The sequence below is a fragment of the Pongo pygmaeus genome, chromosome 2, assembly GCF_028885625.2.
Source record: "Pongo pygmaeus isolate AG05252 chromosome 2, NHGRI_mPonPyg2-v2.0_pri, whole genome shotgun sequence".
NCBI lineage: Eukaryota > Metazoa > Chordata > Mammalia > Primates > Hominidae > Pongo > Pongo pygmaeus.
The window spans coordinates 126498803-126514800 of record NC_085930.1 but is presented as its reverse complement, the minus strand read 5'-3'; the positions used below and the strand labels follow the sequence as shown (position 1 = coordinate 126514800).

The window sequence follows — 15998 nt, the reverse complement described above, 5'->3', positions numbered from 1 at the left end:
CATATCTTTTATTGTAAAGGGAAATCTGCAGATATAAATGTAGATTCTGTGGATCCCCTCCATTGTCATTGCATAATGATATTTGTGGTATGCTATGTCTGTGCCTTGCGTAGCTGCTACAGCATCCAATTCTACTCATCATATGGTTTACAATGTGCCTGTGTTAGAGCAAATGAACCTGAGACTTACATATTAAGTAGCGATATTGAAAAGAGGAGAAAAGGTCCAGATGATGTGAAGGAAGAATTTATATTAACCCGTCAACAAAAATAAATAAAGTAGCACACTAAATTTCTCTTTCTCATTGACCCCAAATAGAATAAGAGTATATTCTATTTCCTGATTTTGTGAGAAACAGAAAGGTGAGAATTATATTTATTCGTTACTCCAAGAAATATTTATTGAGTCCCTAATATATGCCAGGCACTGAGGACACAACACTGAATAAGACATGGTCCATAATGTCTTCCAATAAAATAGTTAACCATCATTGTAATAAGTAATGAAGTAAGTACAGATTCAACCCAAACCCCTAGAACTTTCCCAAGTGAAGAGAAGACTGAATCAGCAAATTGATGTTCGTATGTTTGGTGGCACTGCAAAAACTAGAAGTACTTTCTGAGCTATAAAATAAAATTGAATTTCATCTAATAACATTTTATTTCAAGTGCATTTTATTATTTACTGTGCTCTGACTGTTCACAAGACCCCTGGGCACTACCAAAAAAAAATCTCTTTACAATCCAATGTGTGTGGGAAATCATAAATATGTAGGGTAAAGCATATGAAACTGCTGATAATGTCTCTTTGTAAAAGAAGACATTTTTTAATGGTTCAGGCAAATACAATGGATTAAATAAGAACACTAGAAGTGTCACAAAGCAAAAAAAAAAAAAAAAAAAAAAGTCCGAATGAGATTATAAACTGAATGAAATCAGAGGAAAGATTATAGAAAGATTTTGTGAACAGCGAACTTGAAGAAGGTCCAGAAGGATGGGCAGGGGGGTGAACAACGGGCCTGGCCAGTGAACACAGGGATGCAGGCAAGATGCTGAAAGTGGCTTGAGGAGACAGTGAGTAGATGAGTGGAGCTGGAGGTGAAGGATCTGGAAGAAGGCGAGTGTTGGGAAAAGGAGTAAGTGGCAGCCTTCAGTCTGCAAGCCAGCTTATGGAACTCCTAATGGCTAAGGAGTTTGGAAGCAATGCTATTCTTGGAAATGTAAAACATCTATATGCTGATCATTCAGCTTATAATCACATTCCATTAATCTTTGGCCAACTCTTTCGGATAAAGAGGAATTGACCTGAGGTAATGTTAGAGTGTTCACGGAATTCAAAGAACTGCATTAAGTAGCAGGAACACCAGAGGTAATTATATGAGGCAAGGAGAATGCAAACATATTAGGTGGGCGCAAAAGTAATTGCGGTTTTTGCCATTACTTTCAATAGCAAAAACCGCAATTACTTTTGCGCCAACCTAACACATTCATTCATCCTGTCTCAAATAGTCTCAAATAAGAGAGAGTCCTTTGGCATGGACGTCAGAAAAATGACACCTTCCTCTTCCTCACCCGCGTATCTGATATTTGGCTACTAAGTCCTATTTTTCTATTAAATATGACACTTATCTTCCACCCTCACTGCCAACGCCCTAGTCCAAACTTACATCAGTGCTCACCTGAACTACCATTATCACTTCCTAAATGATCTCCCAACTTCCAATTTCTCCCTCTCCCCAACTACAACAAAAAAACTATCTCCACACATCAACAAAAGCACTCTTTTCATGGTACATATTTGACCAATTATGCCCTTATATGCTTCCCATTTCTCCTGGGATAAAAAGAAAATTTACCAAGGTCTGCGAGGTGCTGCATGCAATTGACGCTCCTGGCCGCCTAGCCAGCTGCTACTCACACTTGGTCCTGAACTGCCACCACAGAGTTACTTCTCCTGAATATCCCCAGGCCTTTACTCCTGGACTCAAGGGCTACAGTGGTATGGAAAGGCTGGATGTCTCAACTGAAGTATCCATTCTTTGGGCTGAACTCCTAGACAGGGTCACAACCCTGCCAAGCATTGCCTTGTAGCTTTTGACAAAGAGGCTGATTCAGGTCATAATTCAATAAATACATATGTCCATCTCCATTAGTTTACAGTAAACTAGTCAAGCATATGGAGGACAGCTTTTTGGCTCATTCCCAGTATCTAGCACATACTTTGTAGTTTACAACAAAAGAGGGATTTAATAAATAATTGCTGAATGAATCAGTCAATGAACAAATCCAAAGTTAAATGTGATTGGGAAGCTCCAAATATAACTGGAATATCATGATGTAGATATGGAGAGTAAAGACAACGAAAAAGAACAGCAAATAAGTTTGCCCCAGCTGACTAGTATCCAGTGATTGCAGCATGTTGATTTGACAAAATCTCTCTATAAATACAAGAAAGCCACAAAGAAAAGAATAGAAAGTATTACATTGATGTTAAAGATGGACTACCTCAAGTATACATGAACAGGACAACAAGGTTTCCTAAAGGAAAGATGAGTATTCACATTGTGTCAAGTGTAGCATACACATGTGTATTATATGAAAGCCACTGTCTCCACTGATGCAAGTTGACAAGTCTGGGAATGTGAATTCTTCTGGTTACACCACTGGAATATAGTCAAAAAGAATAACAGGGGTAGAGGAGACTTGGTTTCCACTTGCCCAATGAGTGACCTCAGAAATGTCACTGTACTTCTCTGATTATTTTCTCATTGACCGAAAATTAGAAATAACAACATGCCTATGACAAGGTGGTAGTCAGGACTAAATAAAATAGAGTGACACCCCTTTAGAACCGTCAACAACTAGAGAAATATGTTACTGTTATGATAGCTGTTGTAAGTATTATCTTTTGTGTGTGTGTGTGGAAAGTGCGGTCTCACTATGTCGCCCAGGCTGGTAATAATATTACTTCATTTGAAGAGTTCGTGTATTTAATTTATTTTATTTATTTATTTTTTGAGATGGAGTTTTGCTCTTGTCGCCCAGGCTGGAGTGCAGTGGCACAATCTCGGCTCACTGCAACCTCTGCCTCCCAGGTTCAAGCGATAGCGATTCTCCTGCCTCAGCCTCCCGAGTGGCTGGAATTGCAGGCGCCCACCACCATGCCCAGCTAAATTTTTTTTTTTGTATTTTTAGTAGAGGCGGGGTTTCACCATGTTGGCCAGGCTGGTCTCAAAGTCCTGACCTCAGCTGATCCACCTGCCTTGGCCTCCCGAAGTGCTGGGATTACAGGCGTGAGCCACAGCACCTGGCCGTGTATTTATTTTAAATCATTTGTCTATATTCATTGACTTTGACTCATTAATGAAAAATACTAGAGATAAAATTAAAAATAGCATTTAAATTCAATGTCACAAATGGTTTTCATTTTAATTTTTAAAACCCTATTAAGGGTTATTCTCACAAGCACATTAGTATATTCATTTAATCCTCAAAACAACCCTTTGAGGTGATTAGTATTATATCTCCAACTTACAGATGAAGAAACTGAGGCACTAAAATGTCAAGGAACTTGGCCAAGATCTCATACCTAGTAATAACAACAGTCATAATAAGAGCAAACATTTACATGGTGGTGCCAGCACTGTTCTAAGTGCTTTCTATACATTACCTAACGTAACACTCCTAATGAATCTGTAAGGTAGCTACTCTTACTGTCCCTAATTTACACACGAAGGAAATGAGGCCCAGTGAGGTTCATTCGTTTGCCAAGGTCCCACAGCTGGTAAGCGGCAGAGCGGAGATTTGAAGCCAGGCAGAACCCTTCCTGTTAATCTAATGCAGTACTAACTCTCATTTATTGGTGGCATTTATCCAGCTCTCTATTCACCTAAGTGAATTTTCTACATAAATATTTACTTCTTTAATAAACAAATATTATTTTGTTCATACTTTTCATATTAACAATTCCCTGTCTTTTGCAAAATATACTAAATACTGTGCAACTTTTTCCTGATGGCCCAAGGTCAGTGTTATGGCTGCTGTGCTTTATCTGTCCTGCTTGTAGTTTTTACTTTAATTTTTACAGGAGGGCTTAGGTATCTTTGGTAGACATGAGCCAGTCAATTGTCATTTTGTCACTTTGATTCTGCTGACTGCTTTGAAGCTAGAATCTGTGTCTATCATAACTATTTCTAATACAATATTTAATAAGCTTTGAACTGATGCCAACTCTATGGACTTAAGTCCATGATTTTCATTATGACCATGGCAGATTTTAGCTGAGATGAGGGGAGTTTGACCTATAGATAAGTAATTATTTTACCAAATGAAAAACTATGTGTTTTATCCAGTGCTCATATTCCTGTTTTTTTGTTTTTGTTTTTTTGGTTTTTTGGTTGGGTTTTTTTTTTTTTTTTTTTTCGAGACGGAGTCTCGCTCTGTTGCCCAGGCTGGAGTGCAGTGGCACGATCTCGGCTCACTGCAACCTCCTCCTCCTGGGTTCAAGTGATTCTCCTGCCTCAGCCTCCAGAGTAGCTGGGATTACCAGCACACGTCACCACACCTGGCTAATTTTTGTGTTTTTAGTAGAGACGGGGTTTCACCATGTTGGCCAGGCCGGTCTCAATCTCCTGACCTCAAGTGATCCTCCCGCCTTGGCCTCCCAAAGTGAGCCATCGTGCCTGGCCATTCCCGTTTCTTAAATCATGATACATATCAGGCATATACATAAGTTTGTTTAAAGTTCACTTTCATCTAGAAGATGAAATATTTCAAAATGTAAGACTTATTCCCAAATCCAAGCCATACACCCTATCCACAAGCTGATGATTACTATTCCTTCATCCTGCTTTACTTATTTCTCTCCTTGTATTGTGTTCCAAATAGAACATAATACAAATAAATAACATTTACATGCTCCCAAGGCATACTGACCACTGTTCTAAGAAATTTTTCCATATTAATTCATGTAATGTTCACAACCACCCCATTTTACAGATGAGGAAACTGAGGTGCAGAAAGATTAAGTAACTTGCCAATCCCATATCTAGGATTTGGGGAGCTAGGATTAGAACCCAAGCAGTCTGGCTCAAGAATCTGTGTTCTGTGAACTCTGCTCTACTGTGCCCTGAGAACTGTCCTAAGAGAATAGTGCCTTTGTTTTGTTCACTGCTGAAGGCCCAGGTGTTCAATAAATATTTGCTGACTGTCTGGATGAACCTCCAGCTTCTCTCTGCCTATCCAAGTGCTCAACCCAGTTCACTTTGACTTCAACCTCAAAGCTTGACTGGCTCTGACAGGCAGAGTAACATTCCAGGCCCTTCTTCCACCTCCTGAAGACTTTATTTGTTGCACTGTCTTTTGGCTCACCCTCACTGGGCATGAAGCCCCAAACCCATTAGATGGTCAATAAATACTCACTGAATGATTGAGACTCTGAGCTGTATCAGAGCTGTCACCAAACACAAAAGTTTGTGATCAAGTACTATAACAACAGGATGGTGTCCTAGAAATTACACTTGACTGAATCAAAAGATTGATTTTTACCTTTTGTAAACTGACCATGACAATTTAGCATCTCTAGACTTCAGTGTGTTCATTTTTTTTTTTTTTTTTTTTTTTTTTTTTTGAGACAAAGTTTCACTCTTTGTTGCCCAGGCTGTTCAGCAGTGGCATGATCTTGGCTCACTGCAACCTCTGCCTGCCGGTTCAAGGGATTCTCCTGCTTCAGCCTCCCAAGTAGCGGGGATTACAGGTGTGTGCCACCACGCCCAGCTAATTTTGTATTTTTTGTAGAGATGGGGTTTCACCATGTGAGCCAGGCTGATCTTGAACTGCTGACCTCAGGTGATCCACCCACCTCATTGTCCCAAAGTGCTGGGATTCACGGCATGAGCCACCATGCCTGGCCCAGTGTGTTCATTTTTAAATGTGAAAGCTTACTATATATAAAGCACCATACCTTTGGTATGAATTATGTACATATAATCTTTAAAACAATCCTATGAGCTAGGTGCTATTATATGCCCATTGTGCAGATAAAGAATCTGACTAGAGGCGAAGTAATTTGTTATATTACACAACTAAAATGCTAGAGCTAGGATTCAAACCCATGTATGTATGACTCCAAAGCTTAGCTCTTGCAAACCATGCTGTACTGTCTCTCTCTCTCTTTACCATTTTAAGCTTATGTCATATAATAACAGCTACCATGATAATGATTATGCCTTGAACTATAAACTGTGAATTGAAGTAGTTTCCAATTACTAAGGGACTTGAAATTAAAGTAAAACCTGTACCTTTTATAACATTTTTTCAACATTTACCTTTTATAACCAAAAGCTTCATTGGCCATTTCTGACTTTTCTGGAAGAAATAAAGATACCATGGCAAACAGTAACTTCTCATTTTAGAGATTCAATCAGTTAACAAGTATTTGTTGAACACCTGTTACGATGTCTTGTACTGGGCTAAATCCTGGATATATATAACAATAGTGACTGAGACAAAGATGGCGTTTGCCGTCACAGAGGCAGTCTAGAGAAAGAAACAGTAATCAAGCAACATACAGAAAATGATTGGGGAGTGAGAGCAGGAGTGTGGGGGTGCAAAAAGGAAAGTCAATTCCAGGCAGTGTGAGCAACAGGTGAGATAATTACACACAGGAGAGAATGTGACATATTCTGGGAACAATCAAAATGGAACTGCTGATAGAAGGCCTAACTAAAGATTGGATTAGGGTAATGGGGAATCATGGCAGGACTTTAAGTAGGGAAGGGAAATGCCCTTATGTGCGCTTTAAAAAAATCAGTTTAGCCGGGCACGGTGGCTCACCCCTGTAATTCCAGCACTTTGGGAGGCTGAGGTGGGTGGATCACCTGAGATCAGGAGTTCGAGACCAGCCTGGCCAACACGGTGTAACCCCTTCTCTACTAAAAATACAAAAATTATCCAGGCGTAGTGGCTTGCGCCTGTAATCCCAGCTCTCTGGAGGCTGAGGCATGAGAACTGGTTGAACCCGGAAGGCAGAGGCTGCAGTGAGCTGAGATCGCTCCACTGCACTCCAGCCTGGCAACACAGCAAGACTCCTTCTAAAAAAAAAAAAAAAAAAAAAAAAAAAAAAAAATCAGTTTAACAATTGTGGGAAAAAAAGTGGATTAGATAGATAAGGCCAGACTAGAATCGGAGAAGCCAGATGGGTGTTGAATTTAACCAAGAGACGGTGGAAATTGAGACAGTAAAAATAGAGATGGTAATGTAGGAAGTGATTCAACACCTATTAAGAAGGGATAGTCTTGATAATTGATAGAGATGCAGAGGAAGCAGCAGTAAGTGTCATGGATGTTGTCTAGAGTGTAGTTTTTGAAAACTGAATGGATAGTGATGCCCAAAATAGGGAATGCAAGAGCAGTAGCAGACATGGGGAAGATGGCGTTCAGGGTTGCACATGTGTGGAGTTAACTTGGCAGCTGGATTTTGGGGTCTGACGGTTAGTAGAGCAGGCTAGGTTCCAGGTGGAGACTTTCTAATCATCGTCAGATAGATGGTGCCTGAGGCGAGGAAGTGGAAGAGCTCACCAAAGTAGAGCAGAAAAGCAGAGGGGCAAAGTCAAAGCAGCATCCTGTAAGGCGAAGGCAGAAAAGTGACGCTCATAGAGATGAAGAATGAACCTTCAGAGGCGTCGGAGCAGATTGGAAGAGACACATTCAGGTTCCATTCAACCAGAATAATTCCGTTATCAAAATGGAAGCGCCATGAAGCATCGTTGATGGCGCTTTCCCACCATCCATCCGTCCAACACAAACCCATCTGCTTTGAAAAGACTGCCTCACGCAGTGACTCACTTACCCACCACAGCGGCATCCTCTACCCCTGCCTCTTGTCTAGTGAAGCTGGCTCCTGAGGCTTCGGGGCCGCTTCACAGGGACCTAAGGACGTCTCCCCGGAGACCCTGACTCAAGCTGCGCGCCGGCACAGCCGAGCACCGGCTCCCGCCTACTCACCGCGCGGAAGGGACGGTCCCTCCTTCAGGCCAATCTCCTTATCATTGTCCCTGCTGCTGTCAATTGCTGCTGCAGACCGGGGGTCCCGTCCGGTCTCAGCCCGTCCCGTCCTCCCGCCAGCCTATTCCCAGTCCCCTCAACCTCAGGGACACCGCGGCCAGCTGCACCGTTGGTTTTCCAATCAAATCCTCCTCCAGGCCACCAACCAGCGCTGGCCAGGCCAATGCCGACAATTCTTCCTCCGCCACCTGAGGCGCCTCAGCCAATCGGGAGCAGCCATGCTGCGCAGTGCAGAGCGCCATAGCGACGGATGACGCCTGCCGGGGAATCGCCGTAGCAACCAGAGACGCGCTAGGTCCACCACCAAGCTTGCAAGCAGAAGAGGTGGCAAGTGATGCCGAAGGCTGTGCGGCAGCCACTTCACCGGAACCTAGAGCTACCTGTGAACAGGTCTCCTACACGTTGAAGATTTTTCTGGATTTAGGGTGTCTAACCTTTGATGGGAAAGGGCCCCTTCATCTTGGAGTGTTTACTTTCAAGAATTGCTATGGGCTAAAAATCAATTGTCTTTAAAAGCAAAGATTTAATCTGATAAGGAATCAATGCAGCATGCTAAATACCTTTCATATGGCATGAAAACGTCTTCAGTTACTCAAGCCACAGGCAATGAGAATATGGTGCCACAGCACCGTATTTTTCACCAAAAGTAAGAGTGACCTGGGATTCAAGAAACCTGTATAGTACAACTATCACCAGTTCGTTCTGTGGCCTTGGGCAAGTCACTTCACCTTTTGTGAAAGTCTGAAGCTTCTTTAAATTCTCAACTGCATTAAATAACGCTTTAAAAATACACCTGACATTTTGTAACTTTAAATAAATGAAAAATGCCAATCTATTGAGTGCTTAATTTTATGCTGGGCACGATTTCAAATTCTTTCCTTATTTATTTCACTTAGTTATAAAATGGAGGCACAAGAAGTTTCCTAAGTAATCCAGTATGGCAGAGCTAGTGATGGAGTCAGGGTAAAACCTACCTGAGTCTGGTCTTAACCACGATGATGCTCCTTCGACGATTTCTTCGAGTACTGGGCCCTATTCAACCTCATCTTAGTACCACTAAACGCTCATGAGTGTGTCTGGCGATTACATCTTCCCAAACTGGATTTTAAATGAATACAGTGAACCCTAACGTTTTTCTGGTGTGGATAGTAAGTAGGCCTGTTGGGTTAACAATACTTACGCTTGGGTAATTGAAAGCATTTTTTAAAATGAAGACGGTCCTATTTTGGAAATGCAGAAAGGCAAGATGAAAGCCAAACTCTGGTGAGTATAGCAGACTAATTAAACTTCAGAGATACAAAACAATCAGGATTAATGTTACCAATAAAACAAAACAAGGTGACGGGGCAGGAAGACCAATGCTGAGTAGAAAAAGTATTCTGTACATACATTCTAAATGTTAAGCAGTCGGCCTGGCTTCATGGCTCACGCCTGTAATCCCAGCACTTTGGGAGGCCGAGGCAGGAGGATCACTTGAGGTTAGGAGTTCGAGACCAGCCTGGCCTTCATGGCCAAACCCTTTCTCTACTAAAAACAGAAAAATCAGCCGGGCATGGTGGCACATGCTAGTCCCTACTACTCAGGAGGCTGAGGCACAAGAATTACTTGAACCCAGGAAGCAGAGGTGCAGTGAGCCAAGATCACACCACTGCACTCCAGCCTGAGAGACACAGCAAGACTCTATCTCAAAAAATAAATATTAAGCAGTGAGACATGACTGCACTGAACTTCTCATCTTCACCAGAATACCAATTGTGCTTCCCATCTTTCCACTACTCAGTAAAATTAAAGTCTTAAACTAATGTTTTGGCCATCCCAGAATATTCCTGAACTTCCCTGAAAGCTGCAGAGATTAAGAGGCAAGAATGACACTGTCTCTAAAAGACACATACACTATCATCTCAAATGTTAAGGGTCCCTCTGTAACATGACACAAAATAAAATCCCACAAGAGATCTTGCACCAAGCTTATAGCTTATATAGCAAGGCTCGAAACTATGAAAACATATTTTTCCAAGGCCTTTTTAAAAATGAAATGCATAACGTAAATTATACAGTTCAAGAGTAAAACAGCATAATGTCCTAACAGCATAAAGGTAACAAATATGCATGTAAGTAGATATTCAGGATCAACTCAACAAGAAGATAAAACCACTTCCCAAAATTTATAAAGACTTTAGCCCAATGGTCCAGAATAAGAAAAGGCTATTTACACACACACACACACACACACACACACACACAATCTAAGTGGAGGAATGAGAATGATCTTTAGACTGAAAGCAGAGGGCTGAGTACAATTTGAAGTAAAGGCAGAACTTAAATTGGGCTTTGAAAGAAAAGCAGAAAGAAAGGTTTTCTAAACAGCAGAAATGTTTTCATTAAAAGCACAGAGGTAGGAACGTATAGGTCAACCATGAAAAGAAGTGATACTCAAGAGATCAGATATGCCTTTATTGGCCAGATCAAAGACAGCTAACTCTTTTCCTCTCTCCTCTTACAGAATCTCAAAGGTCTGTAGCTAGGAATTATAAATTGACAAAAAAAATTTTCCCCTAAAATATATGTAAACTAAATTTTCAAATGAAATTTCCAAAAACATAAGTGTCTATCCCCATCTTATTCCAAAGGCTATCAAATTCATGGTGAGGTTATCACATGTTTTTCAGTGCAGAAAACACAAAAGGAAAGTGTTCCACACATGGCAAATGAAAAACAAACCAAGACCTGTAATTTGCTATTAAGGAAAATAATTCGTAATAAACTAAGTCACTAAAAACAAAGAAAGTGGCCGGGCATGGTGGCTCACACCTGTAATCCCAGCATTTTGGGAGGCTGAGGTGGACAGATCACGAGGTCAGAGGATCGAGACCATCCTGGCTAACACGGTGAAACCCCGTCTCTACTAAAAAAATACAAAAAATTAGCCGGGCGTTGTGGCAGGCGCCTGTAGTCCCAGCTACTCGGGAGGCTGAGGCAGGAGAATGGCGTGAACCCAGGAGGCGGCTTGCAGTGAGCAGAGATCAGGCCACTGCTCTCCAGCCTGGGCGACAGAGCAAGTCTCCGTCTGAAAAACAAACAAAAAACAAACAAACGAACAAAAAAACAAAGAAAAGCCCTGGAGAGTTCGGTATTATCATGCAGATCATTACACATCACACAGCAACATTTCTAAAATCGGGGGGGGGGGGGGTGGGGGGGGATAAATGGATCAGCCTTTTCTTAGCTTTAATATCAATTATTTCTTAACTATCAAACACCTTTATGAAACAAACACTATTTTTTTTTTTCTCAATGTTTCCTCTTTTCTCTCTCTCCTATTGAAGCCTAGGACATCACTCATTTTCCTTCCTCTCCTATCCCATCTCAAGCTGAGACAGAGATGTGGCTCTCCTAATAATCAGAGTACAAAGTAAAGACAATAGCCAACAACTAATTAAGTAGACTTTTATTGCTCAATCAACTTCAGTAACATCTCCAAAAAAATAGTTTTCATCTAACAATTATGAAACAAATTTGAAAGGCAGGATCATTCACAATATAGACCCAGTAGAGGCTTATACTTCATATAAATGAAAAATATCAGTTCTACAATTTAAATGTTTACTTTGGATTTTATTATAGAAGAAAATATCATTGTAATTATAAAAGCCATAAAAATTGGGAAAACTGCATTGTGAAATTACATCAAGGTATCAAATTTTATATAAATGAACAATAAAATTCAATTTTTATTTATTTAAAGGTAATTAAACATTGGAAGACAATCTCCCCCATGGGGGAAAAAAAAAAAAAAACTTGAATAATAAAGCAACAAAAGCCACAACACAAAAACTAATCAGTGTGCAAAAATCTGATTAAAAAAACAAAACTGGGGTTTAACAATTAAGTCAAATGTTGAAGTCAATATGTGCTAATTAAATTTCATTTTAAAAATGATCTTTCGATGATTACATTTCCAACTATGTTTTCCTATAATTGACATTTAATGTTAGTTTTTGAAAAGTTAGAAAAGAAACCAATTTATATTAAGATTGCCAAATTTTGCAATTTGAACACTATTTTAAACTTTGAATGTCCTTAAAGTCTTAAATTTACTTTCCAAAATAAATAATTGTTGGAATAAACCAAAAGACATTTCACATATTTGCACTGCATATGATAAAAATGATGTGATCTACATAAATAAATTTAAAACATTAAGTTATTTCATATAAACATTTTTAATTACAACGTTATGTCAATGGCTTACACAGTTGAAATCTGAGCACTTTAAAACAGGATTCACATGTTAAACTGCTGAGCACATTTATAGAACTGATGTACATCATATAATCCTTTAAACAGCAAGCTCTGGTGTTATACCTCAGTTTCAGAAAGCATTTTTCTTTCAACAGAATTTTGAACCTGCCTTTGTGAAAGAAAAAAATTAGAAAGCTGTATTATACCCACACAGAAAATTTAAGTATGTGGAAGAAATAAACTTTTTTGGATGAAGAAAACAAGTTAATTTTGAGTGGTAAACAAATCTGGTTTACAAATACATGCATTAGCACATAAAATATTTTGTCCTAGACATCTTTACAGAAGACTTGGCAAATATGAACAATGGTATGCCACAGCTTTTTAAAACAACTTTTAACAGATATAAGATCGGTATCATTCACATTCACACAAACATACACACACTTTAGAAAGACTGTGTGCTTGGCTTCGGCATATTTAATATCATTAAAGAATATATAGAATCATCCTTTTATCATAAGGAATTTACATCATTGTTTTCTCAAAAGCTGCTATTTTAGATTGAAACAGCATTCAGAAAAAAAGTACATTTCAGATGGTCAGCATCAGGATTTACTACAGACTTTGTAAACAGATATCTATAAATAAATAAACTAGGGTGGAGAAAAAGAATATCCTGAGGTGGCTCTGTGGCCAGGGTATTCAGTAGCACTAAGCTCCATTCTGGAAATCAAGGCATCTAAAGAAAGTGCAGGGCTGAATTTATTTTGTAAATGGAATATGTACAGGTTTAATTATTTTGCACCTTGAGGTAAATCAGTACATAGCAACTACTACTGCTTATATACACTTATTTAAGGCAACTTTATTTAAAAATCAATATATGTAGTAAATTATATCTGTCACTCTCTCTCAATGAATGCTATCTATGATTATTTTTCAAAAACAGTGGAAGAAATATAATCACTTAAAACAAGCAGTTAATTACTTAAACATGAGTTACCTTTGCTCTTAAATGGAGTAGTCAGATCATTTTGTCAGTCAAGTAGTCAAAAGAAAGCAGAAACCAGTAACATTTAGAAGCATTGTAAAAACATTTTGAGTGCAAAGTATTTTGCAAGTGATGGTTTTTCTGGCACTGGATAATTACTATACACAATTAAATAAAATCACAGAAACACTATGATCCCAGGTAGTTTTCAGTTTTAAAATTTCTTCCTGTAAAGTAAGTACAGTTGTTACCCCTGATGTCCAGACACAAGGAAATGATGTGAGGAAATCCTGTTGTTCAGGTACATCAGGGGAGTTTTAAAAATAGCAGCAAATACTGGGGTCTTTGGAAATAATTATGCTGCTACAAATAAAAAGGAATCATTACAATGGAAGCTCGTAAACAATAATAAGCACCGTGGGTAATACTCTATCAATTGCCAATAGAGTCTAACTCTTTTTAGGCAGTACCAAATGATGACAGCTATATATTTTCTAAAGAAAAGCAGCTACATTTCCAACCTCTCATCAGAGGCAGAAGTTGAATTCATCATTTTAACTAGACTCTTACAATATGGTCTTAGAGGAGGACATTACATTAGTTAATAAATAGTTTATAATGAATTTAAAACACCAGACTTGCTAAAATTTCAGCTTTTGGCATTCCTCATGATCCTTTATTAGATTAATTATGTATACTTCTGTAATTTAATTATATGGTTAAAGGGAGCATTGGAATTTCATTAAAATTTTCATCCTAATAGTGATGTCACCATTTTTGATATTTCTGTGGCTTCTCAATACTCATTTGATTTTTGTAAATTATTCTCTTGTCAAATCAGTTTCACAACCCCATTCATCCAGTCCTACAGGCTTAACAACATTTATTTCATGTGGAGCTAAAAGTATATAAAAGATGACTAAAAAGATTTGTTAGACTTTAAAAAGCTCAGAAAAGCAAAAACTAACACACAAAATAAAAATGCCATTAATCTGAGCTACATATAAAATGTCTAATTTCCTTTTAAAATATAAATATGGCAGTGCTTTATATCAAAGATGTAAAATCTACCAATTGCTTTAATATAATAAACATAAATGAAAGTGAGCACCAACTATTTACATTAACAATTTACTCTATTTGTTACTTTTCCAAATGCTTATATAATATTTAAGCATCATATCAAAATAAATATTTTAAAATAAAATCACAGGTAACAAGCTATTAAATGTAATCTACAAAAGTGAAAGAATAACAACATAAAGAGAAAATGAAAGGTAATTCTTAATAAAGTAATACTGATCATAGACCCTTCTTAGAGAATTCTGACTCCTGATTATTTACGCCTACTACTTATAAGAGAAAAATAGTCAAGAACTTGAACCTGATGGAAACTAAACCATTTTAAGACAAAGAGAGACAAGGCAGAGAACCGAGTGGGAATTATAGGCTTTAAAAGAGCATAAGGATTCAGAAAAAAATTCTACAAAGGCATCAAAATCTAACTATTGCAAACTGGCATTGTATAATTTTTTAAGTTCATGAAGTTATAAATGGTATGGGTGCTTAATTATCAAATCACCTGCAATTTTACTTGTCTGTCACAATGGACACCTAGATATGAAGGTTTTAAGATTAAAAAAAATTTAAACATAAAAGTTAAAAACTATCATTATTAAAGTTTCCACTGTTCTACAGTCATCTCTATGGCTAAGAAAACGCCAGTTAGTGAAACATGATGGACATCTACAGAAATGAAACACAAATAGAGAAGCCCTGAAATGTTACCACTTTTCCCACAGCACTGGTATAGACTCCCTATTCTTCCCATAAAGCACTAACAAAAGTGAAATAATATGTGAAAATTTCAAGAAACACATAAAAATTATAAACATATAAACAAAGTATCACTTAAGGTTTTTATGAATTGCCACTGATGAACAAAGAGATTTAACAAAAGCAGACTGAAAGCATTTCTCCACATCCTTCTATTGCAAAACAGAAATTTTTTTTCTAACAGAATAAATATTTGAATAGTTAAGAACCATGTACCTCACTTCAAAGAGAGCATTTCATTAAATACATAGTCTCCACGGTGCTCATTACAAACTCCAGACACTACTTTTAAAAACCCGGTAGTCACACATAAACAGCATGACATACAATATTCTTAAATACAGTGACATGATACGCACACATTACATATGTATATATCTATATGTATAATGCCTCTTGGTTCAATTCTATAATGAAGTTTCAGCATCCACGTATTTCTTTCTTGGTTCATCTTCAAAACTTATTTTCACACTCACAGGTTTATCAGGACTATTTAAAACAAAGAATTAAAATAAATATTTTTTAAATATAAATATTCAATTCTAAACATGGCTAACAATGAGTATATTAAACCTTCTGAGATTACTATTAACACTACAAACTTATGACTTGCTAATTTTACCTTTTCTAAATCAATAAACGTAACTGGAAAAGCAAATATTAAAAATTCTGTTTTTAAAAAATTGCAAATATTAAAAATTCTGTTTGCAATTTAAATTCATGTTTTTCTTACAACTAAACAGGGGGTCTTTAAAATAGGGCAGTATATGGTCAGAATCTGTTGGATTACTTTTATTTCATATATGAACAGTTATAGCATGAGACTTTTATTTTACTGAAAAATCTATTAATATACGAATCTTT

General features: G+C 37.9%; 2 protein-coding genes across 23 annotated transcripts in view; both read right to left on the bottom strand.

Moving 5' to 3' along the window:
* Window positions 1-8209, bottom strand: part of NEK10 (NIMA related kinase 10) — a 264785-nt gene extending 256576 nt beyond the window's left edge. For 13 of the 17 annotated variants that reach the window (XM_054479798.2, XM_054479804.2, XM_054479795.2 and 10 more), the window contains exon 1: window positions 8003-8184. The gene's annotated coding sequence lies outside the window, so the exon portion shown is untranslated. Of the gene's footprint in view, window positions 1-6325; window positions 6366-8002 lie in introns of all 17 variants that reach the window. The other 4 variants (XM_063662104.1, XM_063662105.1, XM_054479800.2 and 1 more) reach the window with 3 other exon arrangements.
* A 3286-nt stretch (window positions 8210-11495) lies between these two features.
* Window positions 11496-15998, bottom strand: part of SLC4A7 (solute carrier family 4 member 7) — a 110943-nt gene continuing 106440 nt past the window's right edge. For all 6 annotated transcript variants that reach the window (XM_054479788.2, XM_054479787.2, XM_054479793.2 and 3 more), the window contains one exon: window positions 11496-15623. In XM_054479788.2, coding sequence (XP_054335763.1) covers window positions 15542-15623 — 82 coding nt within the window. In that variant the 3' untranslated portion in view covers window positions 11496-15541. The remainder of the gene's footprint in view (window positions 15624-15998) is intronic.